This window comes from Triticum urartu, chromosome 3A, assembly GCF_056163025.1.
Source record: "Triticum urartu cultivar PI428250 chromosome 3A, HENAU_Tu73, whole genome shotgun sequence".
NCBI lineage: Eukaryota > Viridiplantae > Streptophyta > Magnoliopsida > Poales > Poaceae > Triticum > Triticum urartu.
This window is the reverse complement of record NC_141875.1, coordinates 597412079-597434514: the sequence shown is the minus strand read 5'-3', so window position 1 is coordinate 597434514 and position 22436 is coordinate 597412079. Positions and strand designations below refer to the sequence as shown.

Here is a 22436-nt window from a genome sequence, read left to right as displayed (position 1 = left end):
GGTTTCCCCTCTGGTCCTTGGCCTCCATGGCATGGGAGGGGCGAGAGCCCCTCCGAGATTGGATCTGTCTCTCTGTCTCTCTCTATTTCTGCGTTCTCATATTCTACCTTTTCACCGTTTCTTATATTCCCAGAGATCCGTAACTCTGATTGGGCTGAAATTTGAACATGATCTCTATCCGGATATTAGCTTTCTTGCGGCGAAAGAAGGGCATCAACCACCTTACGGGGTGGCCACGAGGGTTAGGGGCGCGCCCCCTACCTCGTGGGCCCCTCGAGCATCGTCTCGCGTTGATTTCACTTCCCAAAAATCACATATATTCCAAAAAAAATCTCCGTCCGTTTTTATTCCGTTTGGACTCCGTTTGATATGGATATTCTGCGAAACAAAAAACATGCAACAAACAGGAACTGGCACTGGGCACTGGATCAATATGTTAGTCCCAAAAATAGTATAGAAAGTTGCCAAAAGTATATGAAAGTTGTAGAATATTGGCATGGAATAATCAAAAATTATAGATACGACGGAGACGTATCAGTCCCTAAGCAATTGACTACTTTACTAGACCAATAGCAAGTTTTATGTGGGAGAGGCCACTGCTAGCATGGCATCCCTGACTTGGAATTCTATGCACTTATGATTGGAACTATTAGCAAGCATCTGCAACTACTAACGTTCATTAAGGTAGAACCCAACCATACATTAAGATATATTGGTCCCCCTTCAATCTCGTATGCATCAATTTATATGCTAGGTTGAAGCTTCTGTCACTCTTGCCCTCCAATACATAGTCCTATCAACATACAACTAACCCTATGGTGTGATCCATGCGCGCACTCATATCATGGGAACCAAAGGAAAGCAACATAACCACAAGCAAATTAAACCAATCATAGCAATTCATCAATTACCGATAGGACATCGAAAATGTACTCAGACATCGTAGGATGGCCACACATCATTGGATAATAATATGAAGCATAAAGCACCATGTTCAAGTAGAGGGTATAGTGGGTTGCGGGAGAGTAGACCGCTGTGGATAGATGGGGGAGGGCGATGAAGATGTTGGTGAAGATGATGGAGTTGTTGGTGTAGATCGCGGTGATGATGATGGCCCCGGCGGCGTTCTGGCGCCACCGGAAGAGAGGGGGAAAGAGTCCCCCTCCTTCTTCTTCTTCCTTGACCTTCTCCCTAGATGGGAGAAGGGTTTCCCCTCTGGTCCTTGGCCTCCATGGCATGGGAGGGGCGAGAGCCTCTCCGAGATTGGATCTATCTCTCTGTCTCTCTCTGTTTCTGCGTTCTCAGATCTGGCCTTTCACCGTTTCTTTTATAACCGAAGATCCGTAACTCTGATTGGGCTGAATTTTGGACACGATCTCTATCCGGAAATTAGCTTTCTTGCAGCGAAAGAAGGGCTCCAACCGCCTTACGGGGTGGCCACGAGGGTCCAGGGCGCGCCTGACCCCCTGGGGGGCGCCCCCTTCCTCGTGGCCCCCTCGGGCATCGTATCGCGTTGATTCTTCTTCCCAAAAATCACATATATTCCAAAGAAAAATCTCCGTTAGTTTTTATCCCATTTAGACTCCGTTTGATATGGATTTTCTGCGAAACAAAAAACATGCAACAAACAGGAACTGGCACTGGGCACTGGATCAATATGTTAGTCCCAAAAATAGTATAAAAAGTTGCCAAAAGTATATAAAAGTTGTATAATATTGGCATGGAACAATAAAAAATTATAGATACGACGGAGACGTATCAGCATCCCCAAGCTTAATTCCTGCTCGTCCTTGAGTAGGTAAATGATAAAAAAAGATAATTTTTTATGTGGAATGCTACCTAGAATAATCTTGATCATGTAGTCTAATCATGGCATGAATATTAAGACACGAGTGATTCAAAGCAATAGTCTATCATTTGACATTAAGACAATAATACTTCAAGCATACTAATAAAGCAATCATGTCTTTTCAAAATAACATGGCCAAAGAAAGTTATCCCTACAAAATCATATAGTCTGGCTATGCTCCATCTTCACCACACAAAATATTCACATCATGCACATCCCCGATGACAACCGAGCAATTGGTTCATACTTTTTAACGTGCTTCAGCCTTTTCAACCCTCACGCAATACATGAGCGCAAGCCATGGACATAGCATTATGGATGGAATAGAATATGATGATGGAGGTTGTGTGGAGAAGACAAAAAAGGAGAAAGTCTCACATTGATGCGGCTAATCAACGGGCTATGGAGATGCCCATCAATTGATGTCAATGTGAGGAGTAGGGATTGCCATGCAACGGATGCACTAAGAGCTATAAGTGTATGAAAGCTCAAATTGGAAACTAAGTGGGTGTGCATCCAACTTGCTTGCTCATGAAGACCTCGGGCATTTGAGGAAGCCCATCATCGGAATATACAAGCCAAGTTCTATAATGAAAATTCCCACTAGTATATGAAGGTGATAACTCAAGAGACTCTCTATATGAAGAACATGGTGCTACTTTGAAGCACAAGTGTGGTAAAAGGATAGTAACATTGCCCCTTTTTTTCTCTTTTTTGGCGGGCTTCTTTGGCCCCCTTTTTATTTAGGCTTCTTTGGCCTGTTTTTTTCTTGGGGCAATGCTCTAATAATGATGATCATCACACTTTTATTTACTTACAACTCGATACTAGAACAAATATATGACTCTATATGAATCCCTCCGGCGGTATACCGGGATGTGCAATGATCTAGCGTAGCAATGACATCAAAAAACTGACAAGCCATGAAAACATCATGCTAGCTATCTTATGATAATGCAAAGAAATATGACAATAAATGCTCAAGTCATGTATATGATGATGATGGAAGTTGCATGGCAATATATCTCGGAATGGCTATGGAAATGCCATGATAGGTAGGTATTGTGGCTGTTTTGAGGAAGATATAATGAGGCTTATGTGTGATAGAGCGTATCGTATCACGGGGTTTGGATGCACCGGCGAAGTTTGCACCAACTCTCAAGGTGAGAAAGGGCAATGCATGGTACCGAAGAGGCTAGCAATGATAGAAGGGTGAGAGTGCATATAATCCATGGACTCACATTAGTCATAAAGAACTCATATACTTATTGCAAAAGGTTATTAGCCCTCGAAGCAAAGTACTACTACACATGCCCCTAGGGGATAGATTGGTAGGAAAAGACCACCGCTCGTCCCCGACCGCCACTCATAAGGAAGACAATCAATAAATACCTCATGCTCCAACTTCGTTACATAACGGTTCACCATACGTGCATGCTACGGGAATCACAATCCTCAACACAAGTATTTCTACAATCCACAACTACCCCACTATCACGACTCTAATATCACCACCTTTATATCGCAAAACTATTGCAAGGAATCAAACATATCATATTCAGTGATCTACAGGTTTTATGTAGGATTTTATGACTAACCATGTGAATGACCAATTCATGTCATCTCTCTAAATAGATATAAGTGAAGCAAGATAGTTTAATTCTTTCTACAAAGGATATGCCCACGCTCTAACAAATATAAGTGAAGCAAAAGAGCATTCTACAAATGGCGGTTTTCTATGTGAAGAGAAACAGGCAATCCAAACTTCGAATGATATAAGTGAAGCACATGAAGCATTCTATAAAGCCATACTCAAAAGATATAAGTGAAGTGCAAAGATCATTCTATAAATCAACCAAGGACTATATCATACCTGCATGGTGCATAAAAGAAAAGTGAAACGTAAATGCAAAATACGCTCCAAGATTTGCACATATCGCGTGAACGAAACGAATCCGAAAACATACCGATATTTGTTGAAGAAAGATGGGATGCCTTCTGGGGCATCCCAAGCTTAGACGCTTGAGTCTCCTTGAATATTTACTTGTGGTGCCTTGGGAATCCCCAAGCTTGAGCTCTTTCCTCTCCTTCTTCTACTCACATCGAGACATCCTCGATCTTCGAACACTTCATCCACACAAAACTCAACAGAAAGCTCGGTAAGATCCGTTAGTATAATAAAGAAAATCACTACTCTAAGTACTGTTGCAAACCAATTCATATTTTGTTTTTGCATTATAGATACTGTAATATAACTTCTCCATGGCTTAATCCACTGATAGAAATTGATAGTTTCATCAAAACAAGCAAACTATGCATCAAAAACAGAATCTGTCTAAAACAGAACAGTCTGTAATAATCTGAACATTCACCATACTTCTCGTACTCCAACAATTCTACCAAAATTAGGAAAAATAAAAAAATTGTATATAAAGACAGTTCAAAAAGTTTCAGAACCGTTTGACGTTCCAGTAAAAAATGTAAAATCGCACACTACAGCCAAAGTTTCTGTCCTGCACCGCACAAACCAACAAGCATTGTAAACATCCTAAAGGCAAACATTGGCACATTATTTTTATAATACAATGGAATTGTACAAGGGGATAATTATTTTTGTTGAAAAGTGTATGTAATCAAGATTCACAAAGTTTCCGTGAGCATGAACAAAGTTCAAGGAGCTCCCCCACTTCAACCACGCTTGTCTCTCTCACTTTCACGTTCCTTTTTGAAAAAGTTTTGGGTTTCCCTTTTTATTTTTTGGTTTTTAAACTATATGAAAGCACTCAACAGAAATAAATGACTCTCTAAAACTTCCGGGTTGTCTCCCTGGCAGCGCTTTCTTTAAAGCCATTAAGCTAGGCATATAGTGCTCAAGTAATGGATCCACCCGGATCCCAAGGTACATCAAAGCCAATTTTAATTAACAATGATTTAGGATTTAGTAGTGAGCACAAAGTAACATATATCATGCAACAACAAAGTCTAACTCTCTTCCTATGCATCGGCATGTCATAAAAGAACAATTCATGCACACCTTGTAAAGTCCAATGCATAGTATAAGCAGTTTCTTGCAATTTTATCGAGTTGGAAACATAGAGAGGTGGAGATATAGTTCCTCTCTCATAATAATTGCAAGTAGGAGCAGTAAGAACATGCATATTATATCTATCGAAATCGTCATGTGTAGTAGTGAAACACAACCCATCAATATAATCCTTAATAAGGGCAAACTTCTCCGATATAATGTAGTTTGGAGAATTCAAAAAGATAATAGGACTATCATGTGTGGGTGCAATAGCAACAATTTCATGTTTAACATAAGGAACTATAGCAAGTTCATCTCCATAAGTATAATTCATATTGGCATCTTGGCCACAAGCAAAGCAAGCATCATCAAAAAGGAATATTTCAAAAGAATCAACAGGATCATAACAATCATCATAGCAATCATCCTTCGGTAACCATGAAGGGAAATTAAACAATGTATAAGTTGAAGAGTTACTCTCATTAGAAGGTGGGTACGGGTAGCTAATCCGCTCTTCCTCCTTTTGTTCTTCGCTCTCCTCATCATCTTCTTCATCCAATGAGCCCACAGTTTCATCAATTCCTTCTTCCATAGACTCTTGCAAAATATTAGTCTCTTCTTGGACAGCGGAGGAGTCCTCAATATATGGTTTAACATAGGCATTAGAAGCATAATTATCATAACAATATTTAAGTATGGCAAAATTTTCAGATTTGTAAAGAGTAGCATCATACTTTTCAATCAAACAAGCAATTTCATAAGCACTCTTAAAAGCAACAAATTCTTCAATTTGTTGAACATGATAGTAATTATAAACACCCTTAGCATATGAAGATACGATTCCATTATCACTAAACACACATTGGTAGGGAAGCTGTTTCTTAGGGTCTTCAGAACAACAAGTAAAATCATAAATTTCACATAAATTCCAAGCATAGAATTCCAAACGATGAATTTGATCCAGTAAAAGTTTCCCTTTTTGAGATAAGCGGTGTCGCACATAACAAGCATGCTCATCTAAAGATTTGCCCTCAACTAATCTAGTTGGGGTTTCAGCACGAGCACAAAGGGGTCGAAGATGATCCAGGTAAAAAGCTTCATTAGTGTGATAGATTTTGAGTGGTTCTTCAACCATTGGTGTAGTAGGTACAACTAATTTTTTTGGTATTTTGTGTTTCCTACCCATAACTAAAGATAGAAAACAACTTAGAACAGCAAATAAAAATTACTTAGCGATAAAGCAAACAAGCACACATGAGAATATTCACCCCACGCTATTGCTCCCTAGCAACGGCGCCAGAAAAAGGTCTTGATAACCCACAAGTATAGGGGATCAATTGTAGCCTCTTTAGATAAGTAAGAGTGTCGAACCCAGCGAGGAGCTAAAGGTAGAACAAATATTCCCTCAAGTTCTATCGACCACCGATACAACTCTAAGCACGCTTAACGTTCACTTTACCTAAAACAAGTATGAAACTAGAAGTACTTTGTAGGTGTTGTTGGATAGGTTTGCAAGAATATAAAGAGCAAGTAAATAAAAACTAGGGGCTGTTTAGATAAAGACACAATAAAGTTAGTATAGTGAGTGTGTAAAAGTGGTGGCAGGAGTTGCGAAATTGTCCCTAAGCAATTGACTACTTTACTAGACCGATAGCAAGTTTTATGTGGGAGAGGCCACAGCTAGCATGTCATCCCTGACTTGGAATTCTATGCACTTATGATTGGAACTATTAGCAAGAATCCGCAACTACTAACATTCATTAAGGTAGAACCCAACCATAGCATTAAGATATGTTGGTCCCCCATCAATCCCGTATGCATCAATTTCTATGCTAGGTTGAAGCTTCTGTCACTCTTGCCCTCCAATACATAGTCCTATCAACATACAACTAACCCTATGGTGTGATCCACGTGCGCACTCATATGATAGGCACCAAAGGACATCAACATAACCACAAGCAAATTAAACTAATCATAGCAATTCATCAATTACCGATAGGACAATGAAAATCTACTCAGACATCATAGGATGGCAACACATCATTGGATAATAATATGAAGCATAAAGCACCATGTTCAAGTAGAGGGTACAGCGCGTTGCGGGAGAGTGGACCGCTGTAGATAGATGGGGAAAGGTGATGGAGATGTTGGTGAAGATGATGGAGGTGTTGGTGTAGATCGCGGTGATGATGATGGCCCTGGCGGCGTTTCGGCACCACCAGAAGAGAGGGGGAGAGAGCCCCCCTCCTTCTTCTTCTTCCTTGACCTTCTCCCTAGATGGGAGAAGGGTTTCCCCTCTGGTCCTTGGCCTCCATGGCATGGGAGGGGCGAGAGCCCCTCCGAGATTTGATCTATCTCTCTGTTTCTGTGTTCTCAGATCTGGCCTTTCACCGTTTCTTTTATAACCGGAGATCAGTAACTCCGATTGGGATGAATTTTGGAGGACGCCCCCTACATCGCCGCCCTCCGCTGTGCACCCGTTGCCCCGACCCTGAGCCGTCCCCGACCTTGACGCTGCGTGCCCCTCTCCCTAACTCCGCTAGTGCCCGAGGTGAGCACCCCCTCCTCCTTCTCCTCCCCTACCTCTACCTAGCTAGGGTTCTTAGGGTTAAATTTCAGAGTTCATCTAATTAGTTAGGGTTCATCAAATTAGATGCTAATTATGGCAGTAGTTGTTAAATAGAATTAGTTTTAGAGTTCATCAAATTAGTTAGGGTTCAATTTTAGAGTTCATCAAATTAGTTAGGGTTAAATTTTAGAGTTCATCAAATTAGTTAGGGTTCATTAAATTTTAGAGTTCATCAAATTAGTTAGGGTTAAATTTTAGACTTCATCTAACTAGTTTTTTTACTGTTACTAGTAAGTGTTTAATAGAATTAGTAAGAAAATTAATATAACTAGTTGAACTAGTTTATTTTTAGTAAAAACTAGTTTATTTTTATTTATAGTAAGTGCTTAATTGAACTAGTTGAGTTAATACAACTATTTTATTTTTAGTATGAAAATTAATAGAACTAGTTTACATTTTTAGTTAAAGCAATTATTCCCGCATCGACGTCGACGATGCCTATCCCGCATCCTCGTCGTCGAGTCGGCGGAGGACACCTGTGTCACCAGATGGGCCATGCCCGGGACTGGGCTCCGCCAGGGTGGTACTGGGAGGCGCTACCTACCGGGGGGCGCAGGTTGGTGAGGAGTCAGCCCATCGTTGACCCGAACCTTCTTTGGTGGCGGTCGCATGGGCCAGTGACGGTCCAGAGGCTCGAGGACCCCGCGGAGGTGGTGCGTCACCGTGTCAGTGAGGAGGATGCGCTTGTCCGTCGCTACTTGTTTGCGTTGGAGCACAGGTTCTCCAATACCCGGCGGGTTCTCTAGAGATCTCACTGGAGCTATGATCCTGTGATGGTTCCTTCTCTGTGGGTGTCCACCGCCCGCGCCGATACCCGTCGTGCGCTAGGGTTTTAGTTGTATTAGTGATGTTATATGTATGATACTATTCGGGATGTATTAGTGATAATATTCGACGATGTACGGACGCATGAGATGATTTACTTTTGCTTATTGAATGCATGCTAATTTGAATACTTATTTATTTTACGATTTGGTTTTGCTTATTGAATGCTCATGTCAATATGAGTCCTATAAGATATTTTGAAATGTATATCTTGTGTTGCTCAAATAGGATATGTGCTTGCCCAAGTGGCCTGTCATGTTTGCAGGTTACAACTCCGAGTGGCCTATGTTTTGCCGGAGTGTTGATTCATTTCCGTTCCAGCAAATTTCAGGCGCTCGATATGTCCTATTTTAGCAAAGGTCATGCCGGATTTTTCCGTGAATTTTGGCATGACTTGTGCCAGAATATGTAGGAAATATCGAGTGCCCCGGATTTGTGTGTTGAGTATACTGGTAGTTTCCTTTGATCGATTTTCAATTAATGTTTCAACTATGAACATAGGAAATGTCTGACGATGAAAAGGATTTCGGTATTTGCGAATACTGCGAAGACGAGCGCGGCCTGTGCGACAGAATCTTCCTAGATGATGATAGGCGCTTCAGCATCAAGCTGGACGAGAACTTCAAAGTGGATACAGTAAGTCACAACGGCAAGTCTTTTTTCGTAATTAAGCATGACATCTTCTTCATTTGCTTCAATTATATATTTTTTTACTATTCTACTAGCGTATCCCCTCCTATGCAAGAGTTTTTGTCTTGGATAAGATAGGTTTCAGTCCTATGAAAACTACTATGGAGGTAAAGAGAGTTAACTTGAAGACCGAGTATGGTTATACTTTCCACGCAAAATTATACAACGCAGACACCTATACCTATTTTGAATGCAAAACTTGGTAAGCACTATGCAAGGCTTATGCATTTGAGCCTGATATGGTTATCACCTTTGATATTCGTCCCGAAGATGATATTGAAGGTAATATCGACATATGGGTCGATGTGCAGACGCCTTGAGTTATACCATTATGTGAGTTTCTCAGCCATATTTATGTCTTCGATATTGTTTATTCAAAAATAGTTGACAACTAATTTCTATTGACAGCTTATTTCCATTCAAGCAAACATGTCCGGCGCTTGGTAGACGTGACCGCCCACTGCCCGGGGCTGAACTAAACTGCGAGGAGATAGGCCATTATGTTTCATGGCTTAAGGATCTTCATACTGTCAAGACAAATTATTTTCCTGGACTTAAAAATCTTAGTACTCAAAACGTGCGACCAATAGTGTTCGTACTGAACTACGGTAACATCTATTTAGGAAATATGGTGAGATTTTTACTATTTGTCCTCAGTGCATCTTTTGCATACATTATTTTTTAAGCTAAACTTCATTGCTAAGTATGTTTCTATACGATGTTCTTCAATAGGGACTCCCGATGAATGTTGTGCCTCATTGGATCGAGACTAAAGGTCGCATGAGAATTGTTAGCTTACGACCAAGATTTCCTACAATGCACTTTAGTGCATCAAGATTTCTAATAGCGAGGAATGCTTAATAGTGAAAGACTCGAGCAAAATTGTGAACGATCGCAGAGAAGTACTAGGGGGCAGCAATCAGAAGCGCAACCCCTGATTAGGAGACAAGCTCATCTTCATACTCCAACTTGATGAAGCAGGAGTGCTACACATGTTTTATGTTATTTTAGCTAAGAGAGAGCAGCAGAAGTGATTAGCTAGCTAGAAATGAGTTATGATGATTAAATACCTAGTGTTGGTGGTGATTATTATTAGCTAGTGTTGGTGGTGATTAGATAGCTACCGCGGCTAGTGTTGGTGGTGATTAGCTAGCTAGAATGAGTTTGAAGATGATGACATGTGCTACACTATGACTATGATGATTAAATAGCTATTGTTGGTGGTAATGACTATGATGATGATTAAATAGCTTGTGTTGGCGGATTAGATTCAAGTGGAGGCAACATGTGGTGCACATCGAAAGTACTACTAGTCCAAACTAGATCAAGTTTGGATTAGTAGTATACTTTTGACATACACCACATGTTGTCTCCACTTGAACCTAATCCACCTTCATTTGACACACTGTTATGGACATATTTATATAACAACCTCATAATTGGTATTGTACCAAAATTTGTATAACGGTGTATAAATACATTAAAAATTAAAAAAATGAGAAAAGGAATACTAGTAGCGATGGAGAGTAAACACGCTACAACTAGCTATATTAGCAGTAGCGCTGGAGTGAACAAACACTGCTGCTATATGTCTTAGCAGCAGCGCGCGTAGCATGCGCTACTGCTAAGGAATAGCTGTAGCGCCTTATCAGTAGCGTGTCCTCCCACGCTACTGATAGGCAAAATACCCGCGCTACTGCTAGGGTTTTCCCTAGTAGTGAGGGCCGTTAAACGATAGCGCTTGTTGGGAGGCAACCCAATTTTATTTTATTTTTCCTTGCTTTTTGTTCCTATTTAGTAATAAATAATTTATCTAGCCTCTATTATGGTTGTGTTTTTTGTGTTTAATTAGTGTTTGTACCAAGTAGAACCTTTGGGAAGACTTGGGGAAAGTCTTTGCGATCTTGCTGTAAAAAACAGAAACTTTAGCGCTCATGAGATTAGCTACAACGTTTTGCTGGAGAGTGCTATTTAGTTGATTCTTTTTGAAGATGATTAATATATAAATTCCTCACGTCCAGCAATTTAATTCAGAATTTTTGGGGTTCTAGAAGTATGCATCTGATACATATTACTACAGACTGTTCTGTTTTTGACAGATTCTGTTTTTCATGTGTTGTTTGCTTATTTTGATGAATCTATGGCTAGTAATGGAGTTTATAAACAATAGAAAAGTTGGAATACAGTAGGTTTAACACCAATATAAATAAATAATGAGTTCATTACAGTAACTTGAAGTGGTGTTTTGTTTTGTTTCGTTAACGGAGCTCACGAGATTTTTTGTTAAGTTTTGTGTTGTGAAGTTTTCAAGTTTTGGGTAAAGATTTGATGGATTATGGAACAAGGAGTAGCAAGAGACTAAGCTTGGGGATGCCCAAGGCACCCCAAGGTAAAATCCAAGGACAAACAAAAGCCTAAGCTTGGGGATGCCCCGGAAGGCATCCCCTCTTTTGTCTTCGTTCATCGATAACTTTACTTGGAGCTATATTTTTATTCACCACATGATATGTGTTTTGCTTGGAGAATCTTGTATGATTTGAGTCTTTGCTTTTTAGTTTACCACAATAATCCTTGATGTACACACATTTTGGTAGAGACACACATGAATCGGAATTTATTAGAATACTCTATGTGCTTCACTTATATCTTTTGAGCTAGATAATTTTGCTCTAGTGCTTCACTTATTATATAGAAACTATTGATCTCTCATGCTTCACTTATATTATTTTGAGAGTCCTTTAGAATAGCATGGTAATTTGCTTTGGTTAAAAATTAGTCCTAATATGATAGGCACCCAAGATGGGTATTTCATAAAAGTGCATTGAATACTATAAGAAGTTTGATACTTGATAATTGTTTTGAGATATGGAGATGGTGATATTAGAGTCATGCTAGTTGAGTAGTTGTGAATTTGAGAAATACTTGTGTTGAAGTTTGTGATTCCTGTAGCATGCACGTATGGTGAACCATTATGTGATGAAGTCGGAGCATGATTTATTTATTGATTGTCTTCCTTATGAGTGGCGGTCGGGGACGAGCGATGGTTTTTTCCTATCAATCTATCCCCCTAGTAGCATGCGCATAGTACTTTCTTTTGATAACTAATAGATTTTTGCAATAAGTATGTGAGTTCTTTATGACTAATGTTGAGCCCATGGATTATACGCACTCTCACCCTTCCACCATTGCTAGCACCTTTATTACCACGCACTTTTCGCCAGTATCATACACCCACCATATACCTTCCTCAAAACAGTCACCATACCTACCTATTATGGAATTTCTATAGCCATTCCGAGATATATTGCCATGCAACTTTCCACCGTTCCATTTGTTATGACACGCTTCATCATTGTCATATTGCCATGCATGATCATGTAGTTGACATCGTATTTGTGGTAAAGCCACTGTTCATAATTTTTTCATACATGTCACTCTTGATTTATTGCATATCCCGGTCCACCGCCGGAGGCATTCACATAGAGTCATATTTTTTTCTAAGTATTGAGTTGTAATTCTTGAGTTGTAAGTAAAAAGAAGTGTGATGATCATCATTATTAGAGCATTGTCCCAGTGAGGAAAGGATGATGGAGACTATGATTCCCCCACAAGTCGGGATGAGACTCTAGACGGAAAAAAAGAAAAGAAAAAAAGAGGCCATAAAAAAGAGAAAAAGGCCCAAATTAAAAAAATAATGAGAGAAAAAAAGAGAAGGGGCAATGCTACTATCCTTTTACCACACTTGTGTTTCAAAGTAGCACCATGATCTTCATGATAGAGAGTCTCCTATGTTGTCACTTTCATAAACTAGTGGGAATTTTACATTATATAACTTGGCTTGTATATTCTAATGATGGGCTTTCTCAAATTGTCCTAGGTCTTCATGAGCAAGCAAGTTGGATGCACACCCACCTAGTTTCTTTTGTTAAGCTTTCATACACTTATAGCTCTAGTGCATCCATTGCATGGCAATCCCTACTCACTCACATTGATATATATTGATGGGCATCTCCATAGCCCGTTGATACGCCTAGTTGATGTGAGACTATCTTCTCCTTTTTGTCTTCTCCACAACCACCATTCTATTCCACCTATAGTGCTATGTCCATGGCTCACGCTCATGTATTGCGTGAAAGTTGAAAAGGTTTGAGAACATCAAAGTATGAAACAATTGCTTGGCTTGTCATCGGGGTTGTGGATGATTTAATATTTTGTGTGATGAAGATAGAGCATAGCCAGACTATATGATTTTGTAGGGATAACTTTCTTTGGCCATGTTATTTTGAGAAGACATGATTGCTTTGTTAGTATGCTTGAAGTATTATTATTTTTATGTCAATATTAAACTTTTATGATGAATCTTTCGGATCTGAACATTCATGACACAATAAAGAAAATTACATTAAGAAATATGTTAGGAAGCATTCCACATCAAAAATTCTGTTTTTATCATTTACCTCCTCGAGGACGAGCAGGAATTAAGCTTGGGGATGCTTGATACATCTCCAATGTATCTATAATTTTTTATTGTTCCATGCTATTATATATTCTGTTTTGGATGTTTAATGGGCTTTATTTTACACTTTTATATTGTTTTTGGGACTAACCTATTAACCCAAGGCCCAGTGCAAATTGCTGTTTTTTGCCTATTTCAGTGTTTCGTAGAAAAGGAATACCAAACAGAGTCTAAACAGAATGAAACCTTCGGGGGCATGATTTTTGGAACAAACATGATCCAGAGGACTTGGAGTGGACGTCAAGGAACGAACGAGGAGGCCACGAGGCAGGGGCGCGCCTACCCCCTGGGCGCACCCTCCACTCTCGTGGGCCCCTCGTGGCTCCACCGACCTACTTCTTCCTCCTATATATACCTACGTACCCCGAAAACATCCAGGAGCACCACGAAAACCTATTTCCACAGGCGCAACCTTCTGTACCTGAGAGATCCCATCTTGGGGCCTGTTCCGGAGCTCCGCTGGAGAGGGCATCGATCACGGAGGGCCTCTACATCAACACCATAGCCTCTCCGATGATGTGTGAGTAGTTTACCTCAGACCTTCGGGTCCATAGTTATTAGCTAGATGGCTTCTTCTCTCTCTTAGGATCTCAATACAAAGTTCTCCTCGATCTTCTTGGAGATCTATTCGATGTAACTCTTTTTGCAGTGTGTTTGTGGAGATCCAATGAATTGTGGGTTTATGATCAAGATTATCTATGAACAATATTTGAATCTTCTATGAATTCTTTCATGTATGATTGGTTACCTTTGCAAGTCTCTTCGAATTATCAGTTTGGTTTGGCCTACTAGATTGATCTTTCTTGCAATGGGAGAAGTGCTTAGCTTTGGGTTCAATCTTGCATTGCTCGATCTTAGTGACAGAAAGGGAAACGACACGTAGTGTATTGTTGCCATCGAGGATAACAAGATGGGGTTTATATCATATTTCTTTAGTTTATCCTTCTACATCATGTCATCTTGCTTAATGCGTTACTCTGTTCTTATGAACTTAATACTCTAGATGCAGGAAGGAGTCGGTCGATGTGTGGAGTAATAGTAGTAGATGCAGAATCATTTCGGTCTACTTGTCACGGACGTGATGCCTATATACATGATCATGCCTAGATACTCTCATAATTATGCACTTTTCTATCAATTGCTCGACAGTAATTCGTTCACCCACCTTAATACTTATGCTATCTTGAGAGAAGCCACTAGTGAAACCTATGGCCCCGGGTCTATTCTCCATCATATAAGTTTCCAATCTATTTTATTTTGCAACCTTTACTTTCAATCTATATCATAAAATAACCAAAAATATTTATCTTATTATTATTATCTCTTTCAGATCTCACTCTCGTAAGTGACCATGAAGGGATTGACAACCCCTTTATCGCGTTGGTTGCGAGGTTATTATTTGTTTGTGTAGGTACGAGGTGACTCGCGCATGGTCTCCTACTGGATTGATACCTTGGTTCTCAAAAACCGAGGAAAATACTTATGCTGCTTTGGTGCATCACCCTTTTCTCTTTAAGGGAAAACCAACACATGCTCAAGAGGTAGTAGGAAGGCACCTTAAAGGAGCTGCCAAAGATCTTAATCTAAGGGGCATGCAAATATGCAAGGCCTCCACCAAGTGCGGAGGCCTTGGATAGCCGACCAACCATTGGTACACTGAATGGAAAGAAAATTGGCTCGACGCGGTAGCAACAAGAAAAAAATGTTTGATCTGCTTGGAGGGATGGACCAAGCGGACGTCTCTTTTGTCTCAATTGACGTGCAAAACGAGATATTCCCATGCTCATTTCTCAAGACTTCTACGGCAGTCACTTACGGGGCAGTGCATATGGCGAAGAGAGAAGGGAGTTCTTCCTCGAGAGTTGTCTCGACGAACCATCTATCCAACAAAGAAATGGCTGATTCCCCCGTCCCCACAACATGTCAAGCTTTCTCGCACATAAGGTGTTAAATGGGCTAGATCGTCCGCCAAAACTATGACCCCCTCGCTTAGAACAGGTGAGGGGGGCTGCACCGTGGAGATACTTGGCCTTAAAGAGGAGGAGCGAAAGGTCTCCCTCGTCTCACATAATCTTCCAAACCACTTCCGTAGGATGGCGAAGTTCATCTCTTAGGAGGCTGTGATTCCCACATCACCTTAGTCTTTTGGGTTGCGCATGTGCTCCCATTAACCATGTGGTGCTTTTGCTTCTCGTTAGCCCCCTGCCAAAAGAAGCGGAGATCTCTTTTCCCATCTCCTCATGGACACCTTCTGTAATAAGGTACAAGCCCATGAGGAACATGGGGCCGGCTAAAGAGACAAGATTTGATGGGAATAGTCTTAGCACTCATACACGAAATTTAACCTCTACAGGGCTCCATACTAGACCTTTACCACTTGCTAGTTAGTTGAGATAATTGATAAGGATCCTCGTGTCCCTCACAAGGAAGCATAGGTGGGTAATGGGGAAGGACTATAGCGTTCAGATTATTGGTAATTCGCTTGCGGCTAAAGAGGCAAGAGTTGATGGGAATAGTCTTAGCACTCATACACGAAATTTGACCTCTCCAAGGCTCCATACTAGACCTTTACCGCTTGCTAGTTAGTTGAGATAATTGATAAGGATCCTCCTGTCGCTCACGAGGAACCGTAGGTGGGTAATTTTTCGAAAAGGACTATAGCTTGTGGTTCAGATTATTGGTAATTCGCTTCTACTCCCCAATTAGATATCCCATCACCACAACCTCACTCTTTGTGAAGTTGATCTTTAGCACTGACATTGCTTCCAAGCAAAGGATGAGGATTTGATGATGTCTAGTTCCTATCCCTCGACAATCACTGGAGGTGTGCATCACCGCATCGATCAAATGACCCAATAGACCTCGATGTGGCTAGCATCTCTTGCATCTACCGCATGGTTAAACAACAGGATCAAGGCCTCGCCCTCACGAGGATTTGAAATAGGGGCATGCCTCCCCATAAATGTTGATAGTCCTACTTTCGCTAGAGACCAACCGCATAATCCAACTGATTCATCTATAGTCGAAGCCTCTCCCCTTCAGAACTCAACGAAGGAAATGCCATTCGAATTGGTCATATGCCGTCTCGAAGTCAAGCTTAAGAAAAACGCCCGACCGACTTTTGGCCTTAACTTCATGTAAAATGAGAACCCCCTCCCGAATATTGCGACCATTTGTTAAAGCAAGTTGATTAAGATGGATTAACCAATCCACAATCAGAAAACACCCTGACCGCGTTATTCTTTCTGTCTTTAGTTTTTTTTCTTGCATCGGATATTGGATAATTTTGTTCGGTTATCATCATGATAATGTGGAACCCGGTCCTTCGCGGTCGTATGAAAAAATGTTATTGCTCGTGTAAGTCGAGAATGCACCGGAAGAAAATAATGTTTTACCTTCACTTCAAAATATATATGAATGCAACGTATAAACTTCATTTCATTTGACGATCCACCAATGCCTCATCAAAAGTACACAACCGAAAAAACACAAAAAAAAATACGCACACAGCTGTATGAAGAAGAACAAATTCAGCGGGCAGAATGAACAAGCATCAGAATTTCAGAAACCAATGTACGTAGGCAGACGCAAGACTATGCAGCGGCGGCAGTGGTGGTTGGGATCACGACTGGCCCCAGTGGCGGCGCCTCCTCCGGCGGCGGCGCGACGTAGCCGGCGAGGTCCCTTGGCTTGACGTTCACGCGGAGCCCGTTCTTCATGAACAGGGTGAGCGACATCTTCTGCTCCACCTGGTGCCCCGGCACGAGCTCCACCGAGTGGCGCAGCAGCACCGCCGACGCGATGGACTTCATCTGCAGGTAGGCGAGGTCCTTGCCGAGGCACGTCCTCGGCCCGCCGTTGAACGCCACGAAGCGGTACGCGTCCTTGACGGGCTCGAAGCGGCTGCCGTCCGCCGACAGCCACCGCTCCGGCCGGAACTCCACGCAGTCCTTGCCCCATATGCTCTCCATCCTCCCCACCGAGTAGATGGAGTAGGTGATCGCCGAGCCGGCCGGCACCACGGTGCCGTCGGGGAGCACGTCGTCTGCCACCACGTACTTGGAGTCCTGCGGCACCGACGGGTACAGGCGCAGCGTCTCCGACAATGCCGCCTTGAGGTACACGAGGCGGTCCAGCTCGTCGAAGTCCAGCGGCTCCTCCGCCCACCTCCCCGTGTCGTCGCCGCGCGTCTCCCTGAGCACGGACGCGATCTCGAGGAGCACCTTGCGCTCCACGTCGGGCCTCTGCATGACCGTCCAGAAGAACCAGCTGAGCGCGACGGACGACGTGTCGCGGCCCGCGAGCAGGAAGTTGAGCGCGATCCACTGCAGCACGTCCTCCGGGAACGCCTTGCCGTTGCTGTCGCGCTTCTTCATGAACCGGGACAGCAGGTCGTCGGACGGCGTGGCCTTGCGCGCCGCGATGGTCTCCGTCATGAACTGGTCCACCACCGCGAGGCTCTTGCGGAGGCTGTGCTCGCTGCCGATGCCCAGCGCCTTCTTGATCCGCCACAGGAAGCTGGGGAACAGAAACCTCTGCATGGTCGCCAAGGTGGCCTCGTCGAAGGCGTTGGCGAAGGGGTTCTCCGTCAAGCCCGGCGACAGCGTCTCGGGGTCCTTGCCGAAGGTCAGCCCGCAGATGTTATCGAAGGTGAGACGCAGCAGGAGGTCCTGGAGGTCGACGCTGGCGGCGGCGTCGCAGTGGTCGGCGAGGATGCGCCACAGGCGGTCCTTGATGGAGCGGTTGGCCCAGCGCGCCATGGCCTGGCGCAGCGTCCGGGTGGTGAACTCGAGCGCCGCCGTCTTGCGCTGGAGCAGCCAGGTCTCGCCGTCGGAGTTGAAGATGCCCTGGCCGAGGAGGTCGTGGAACGCCGCCTGCCACATGGGGCCCTTGGGGTAGTTGTCGAAGCGCGCGCGCAGGATGTGCTCCAGGTTCCGCGGGTTGCACGTCACCGTCACCAGCCCCTGCCGCCGCGCCAGGAACGGCAGCGGCAGGATGCACGTCTGGTACGTCGCCGCCTCGCCCGTGGCGCGCAGGTTGTCGGCGATCCAGTCGTGGACCCGCTTCCGGTTCACCACGACGCTGGGGAGGCTGCCCACCAGCGGCCACATCGGGGGCCCCGACAGCCGCCTCGACAGCGCCCAGAACCACACCATGTACGCCGAGGCCAAGGCCACGACCGTCACCGCGATGGCGCCGGGGTGCAGCTGCATCACGACGGCGTCCATTGCCGTGGCCATGCGCGCCACGTAAAAAAGCTTGTGACAGCTGATATAATTAACCACGGGAGGTGGATTTAGGCCTCGTGATTAACAAATGGCGCGGTGCGTGGTGAGTTGGGAAATGTGTTTGGCGCCCTGGCGTATATATATGCTCTGCACATTGGCCGTGTGGAAACGTTTCACCTGGCTGCAGTCTTGCAAGGTTTTGAATTCATGATTGGGCAAAAAACTAATGCGTTGCTCTCGTCCATACTTCTTGCCTTGATGGCCGTTCTTCTCAACAAGAAAATTTCTGGTGATGTCGCTCACTCTAATCCAGTGTGCGTGCGTGCGCGTAGAGTGAGTAAAATAATCATGGTTGGTGGCTTCGGGTAAAGAGTGCAGCAGAAAGGGAGGAGGTGTCGGAGGGTGTTGTGCTGCGGAAAATTCAGAGTGTTTGTTCGTTTGCCGTCGACCGCTCGCGTTTTCCTCTCTTGTTTGCGCAGACTAGAGAAAGGTAGCCCACAGTTTAACCAAATCTTTCCGTACGTGCTTGAGTTACTAGAAGCAGAGGAGGCAATGCAACGAGCTTGCAAGCGATAGCAGTAGCAGTGGGTGGGAAACATCTCCCCTTCCAACCATCATACAACCAACTGAACCAGAAAGAAACATATCAGACACATGTAGATTGGTACACAGGACAAGTGTATGCTTGTCCGCCCTCGGCCCTCTCTACCTATGTTCGCTCATTGATCCATCTGCACTACACTACAGGGTAATGGGCACTTTGCCGCGCTGTTCCTCGGTCCTGAGTTAAATCTTTTTTTTCTTTTTTCTTACGCATCCAATTTGCGGTTACAGGTGAGCATTTTTACACCGAAAACCAAAAAACCAAACCGAATTGAGTTGATCGATACTATTGGTTTATTCCATTTAATATGTTTGGTTCGGTGTTTCCATCGCTTGTTGTTTGGTGTTTGGATGTATCGTCAGTTTTCATCTTACATAAACTGAACTGATCATCACAAAATGGGCATTCCTTTTCTCTAATTTTCCTACTCTACTGGCACATACATGCATGACCCAAGACCCATGTACGATGCACGTCTCCACACAACCCAATCCACTTGTGTCAGAATCACTCTCGCTGTATTAGTTTTCATCCTCCAAATGACTTCAGTCTCTCAACCTAGTCGCCTCCCAACCTTGGGGTTAAATCTATTACCACAACGTCTGGCTACAACAGCTCTCCGACAAGTGCTCTTGTTGGCTTGGATCTCGAATGCCCGATCATTCCATTCTAGCTCTCCACCAACTCTAACATGATGTTGGTCTTCCACCGTGAATCCAGCCCGAGGAGCCTCGGCGGAGAAGAAGGAGAAAACGACCACCCGACCACTCATTGACGAACCAACAAGCTGCCACTACCCCCTCACAAACGCAAGAAGAAGAAAACGGTTCACCCCGTCCCTAGCAGCAAAATAGCCCACACATGTAAGATGTCCTATTTAGCGTGAAACACGTCGAAGGGCAACCAAATGCGATCGCCCCAGCACACTCGCTTCGACTAGCTACCTAGTCAGCCAAGTTGGGCCTCCGCTCATCCAAAGAGACGAATGAAGAAACTAGAGAGAAAGGAGAACGGGAAAATATAGAAAGAATATATAAAATGTTCCAACAAATAAAAATGTTGGAAAAATGTTTACAAATTTGGAAAAGAAATCACATATTAAAAAAATCATGAATTTTTAAAAATATCAACGAATTTTTAAAAAGTTCATGGGTTTTAAAAATGTTTTCTTGAATTAAAAATGTGCATGACCTTTAAAATATTCACAAATTAAAAGAAATCATGGATTTCAAGTGAAGTTTCCTAAATTTTTAAAATTTTCGTGAATTTATAAAATATTAAAAATGTTAATTTCAAAAAAATCACAATTTTAAAGTATATTCTTCGATTTCAAAATGCTCCACAATTTTTTAGAAAATATTTATGAATTAAAATACACATTAAAAAAGGAAAATGAAACCCTGTAAAATTGGCAAAAAACAACGGTCCAAGAATGTTTTATAACCTCCCAAAAGCGGTGGGAAATAGCCAGGTTCACCATAGGAGCGCGAAGTTCGAGTGCGATAGGCCCAATGGCAGCCCACAACCAATCTAGTTCCTGAAATATGAGGCCATGAACAAAAAATTATCTCGATGCACTACGAGCCTCCAGTCCGAGAGAGCTTGGAATCTAGAGGGATTTCTACTGAGTTTACTACCAAAATACATTGTAGTACTCCTTGTTTTCATAGCTTGGTCTATTTAGATGGAAAATGATAGGGATGGACCTCGATGATATAAAAACAAGGGACTCGTACTCCATTAATATGAACACATGTCATCTTTCTTGTGAACCAATGAACCAAATCTAAAGACATATCATCTTCCACGTGCCTCCCGAGGATACGAAGAAGCATCATCCGACGAGGGCGAGGCGAGAGGAGTTTATTCCACATCGATGGCAGCACCATTGTCTCGCCACCTCCTAACCAAGACCTACCTCACAAGAAAAAGGGAAACTATGGCTCCCATCGGCAGATCAGAGCCATCCTATACACCCTCGCCTACGGAGCCCACAAAGGAGGATGAGGCCGAGGATCTACCGGTGTGGGAGGATGGCGGCGGGGAAGAAACCTAGACCGCTGGTGGGGCTGGGGTTGTGTCCCATACTACTAATGTGTGGAATCTAACTCCAAAGGAAATAGAGCAAAAGGCCAATGTTGTTGAACGTAGGGCAAAAACCTAGAACCAATTGAAAACTTTAGGGTTTGGATGGTGAGTAGTGTGAGAGCTTGATTAGAGCCAGAGTGGTCCTAACCGCCGTGGCTCATATATTTGTTTTTCATAATACCTTTTTGACCCAAAACCATAGGGTAATCGCTCTACGTAATTTATTTAAATAAAGTATAAAGATACAAAAATACTAAAACAAAAGTACTATGAAATCACACAATGCCAGATCTAGGTATCATGATGGAAAGCTAGTCTATCTTAGCTATGTTGTTGGCCCCAAACTTGAAGAGCTTTTGTGAGACTGCCTTTGATACGATAACCAATGATCTTGATATCCTATTTCAGAAGAACTTATCCAGGAGATGATGATTGGGATGATATTCTTGAAAATTCTGTTGTTCCGCTGCATCCAAATGTTCCAGAATCCCATAACGAAAATATCTAAATAAAATTTACTAGGCAAAGAGGAAAACGGAATGATGTCATGCAAAACTAAGGTGCTATGCCTTCTGTTGGGGTGGATAGAATCCCAGCACTATAAAGCAAAGGGACAGTCCCAAAAGAGATGCATAGATGTTTCAGTGGTATCATCACCGCAAAGGGGAGGTGGAATGATTTCCTCTGCAACAGGCCTATAGTGTTCACTCTATCATCGAGTAAATTCCATTTATATTGGCCCCTCATATATGATTTAATCTCCTTTTGCACTTATGTGATGATACTCAAGCTATGTACTAGTTATTGAGGGTAACGAAAAGGAATACTAGAGATCCGATGGGACCTCCTCATTAAACATGTTGATTCTTTGCGATTAGACTAGGATTTGGCAAAAGTTACATTAACTAAATGTTTTCCTAGTCAATATTTTTCACCTGAGATTCAACGCGGATTAACTGTTCTGTTTAAGTTCCTTTGAAAT

The 22436-nt window shown here is 42.8% G+C and overlaps 1 protein-coding gene across 1 annotated transcript; it reads right to left on the bottom strand.

Moving 5' to 3' along the window:
* Positions 1-16944: 16944 nt before the first annotated feature.
* Positions 16945-18885, bottom strand: CYP86A1 (cytochrome P450, family 86, subfamily A, polypeptide 1). The gene has a single exon (XM_048712386.2). The coding sequence runs from the start codon at positions 18772-18774 to the stop codon at positions 17128-17130; it is 1647 nt and encodes a 548-aa protein (XP_048568343.1). The 5' UTR covers positions 18775-18885; the 3' UTR covers positions 16945-17127.
* Positions 18886-22436: the final 3551 nt, after the last annotated feature.

What these genes read in the sequence shown, in the direction of transcription:
- CYP86A1 (XM_048712386.2), bottom strand. Translation starts at nt 18,774, where the DNA reads ATGGCCACGGCAATGGACGCCGTCGTGATGCAGCTGCACCCCGGCGCC.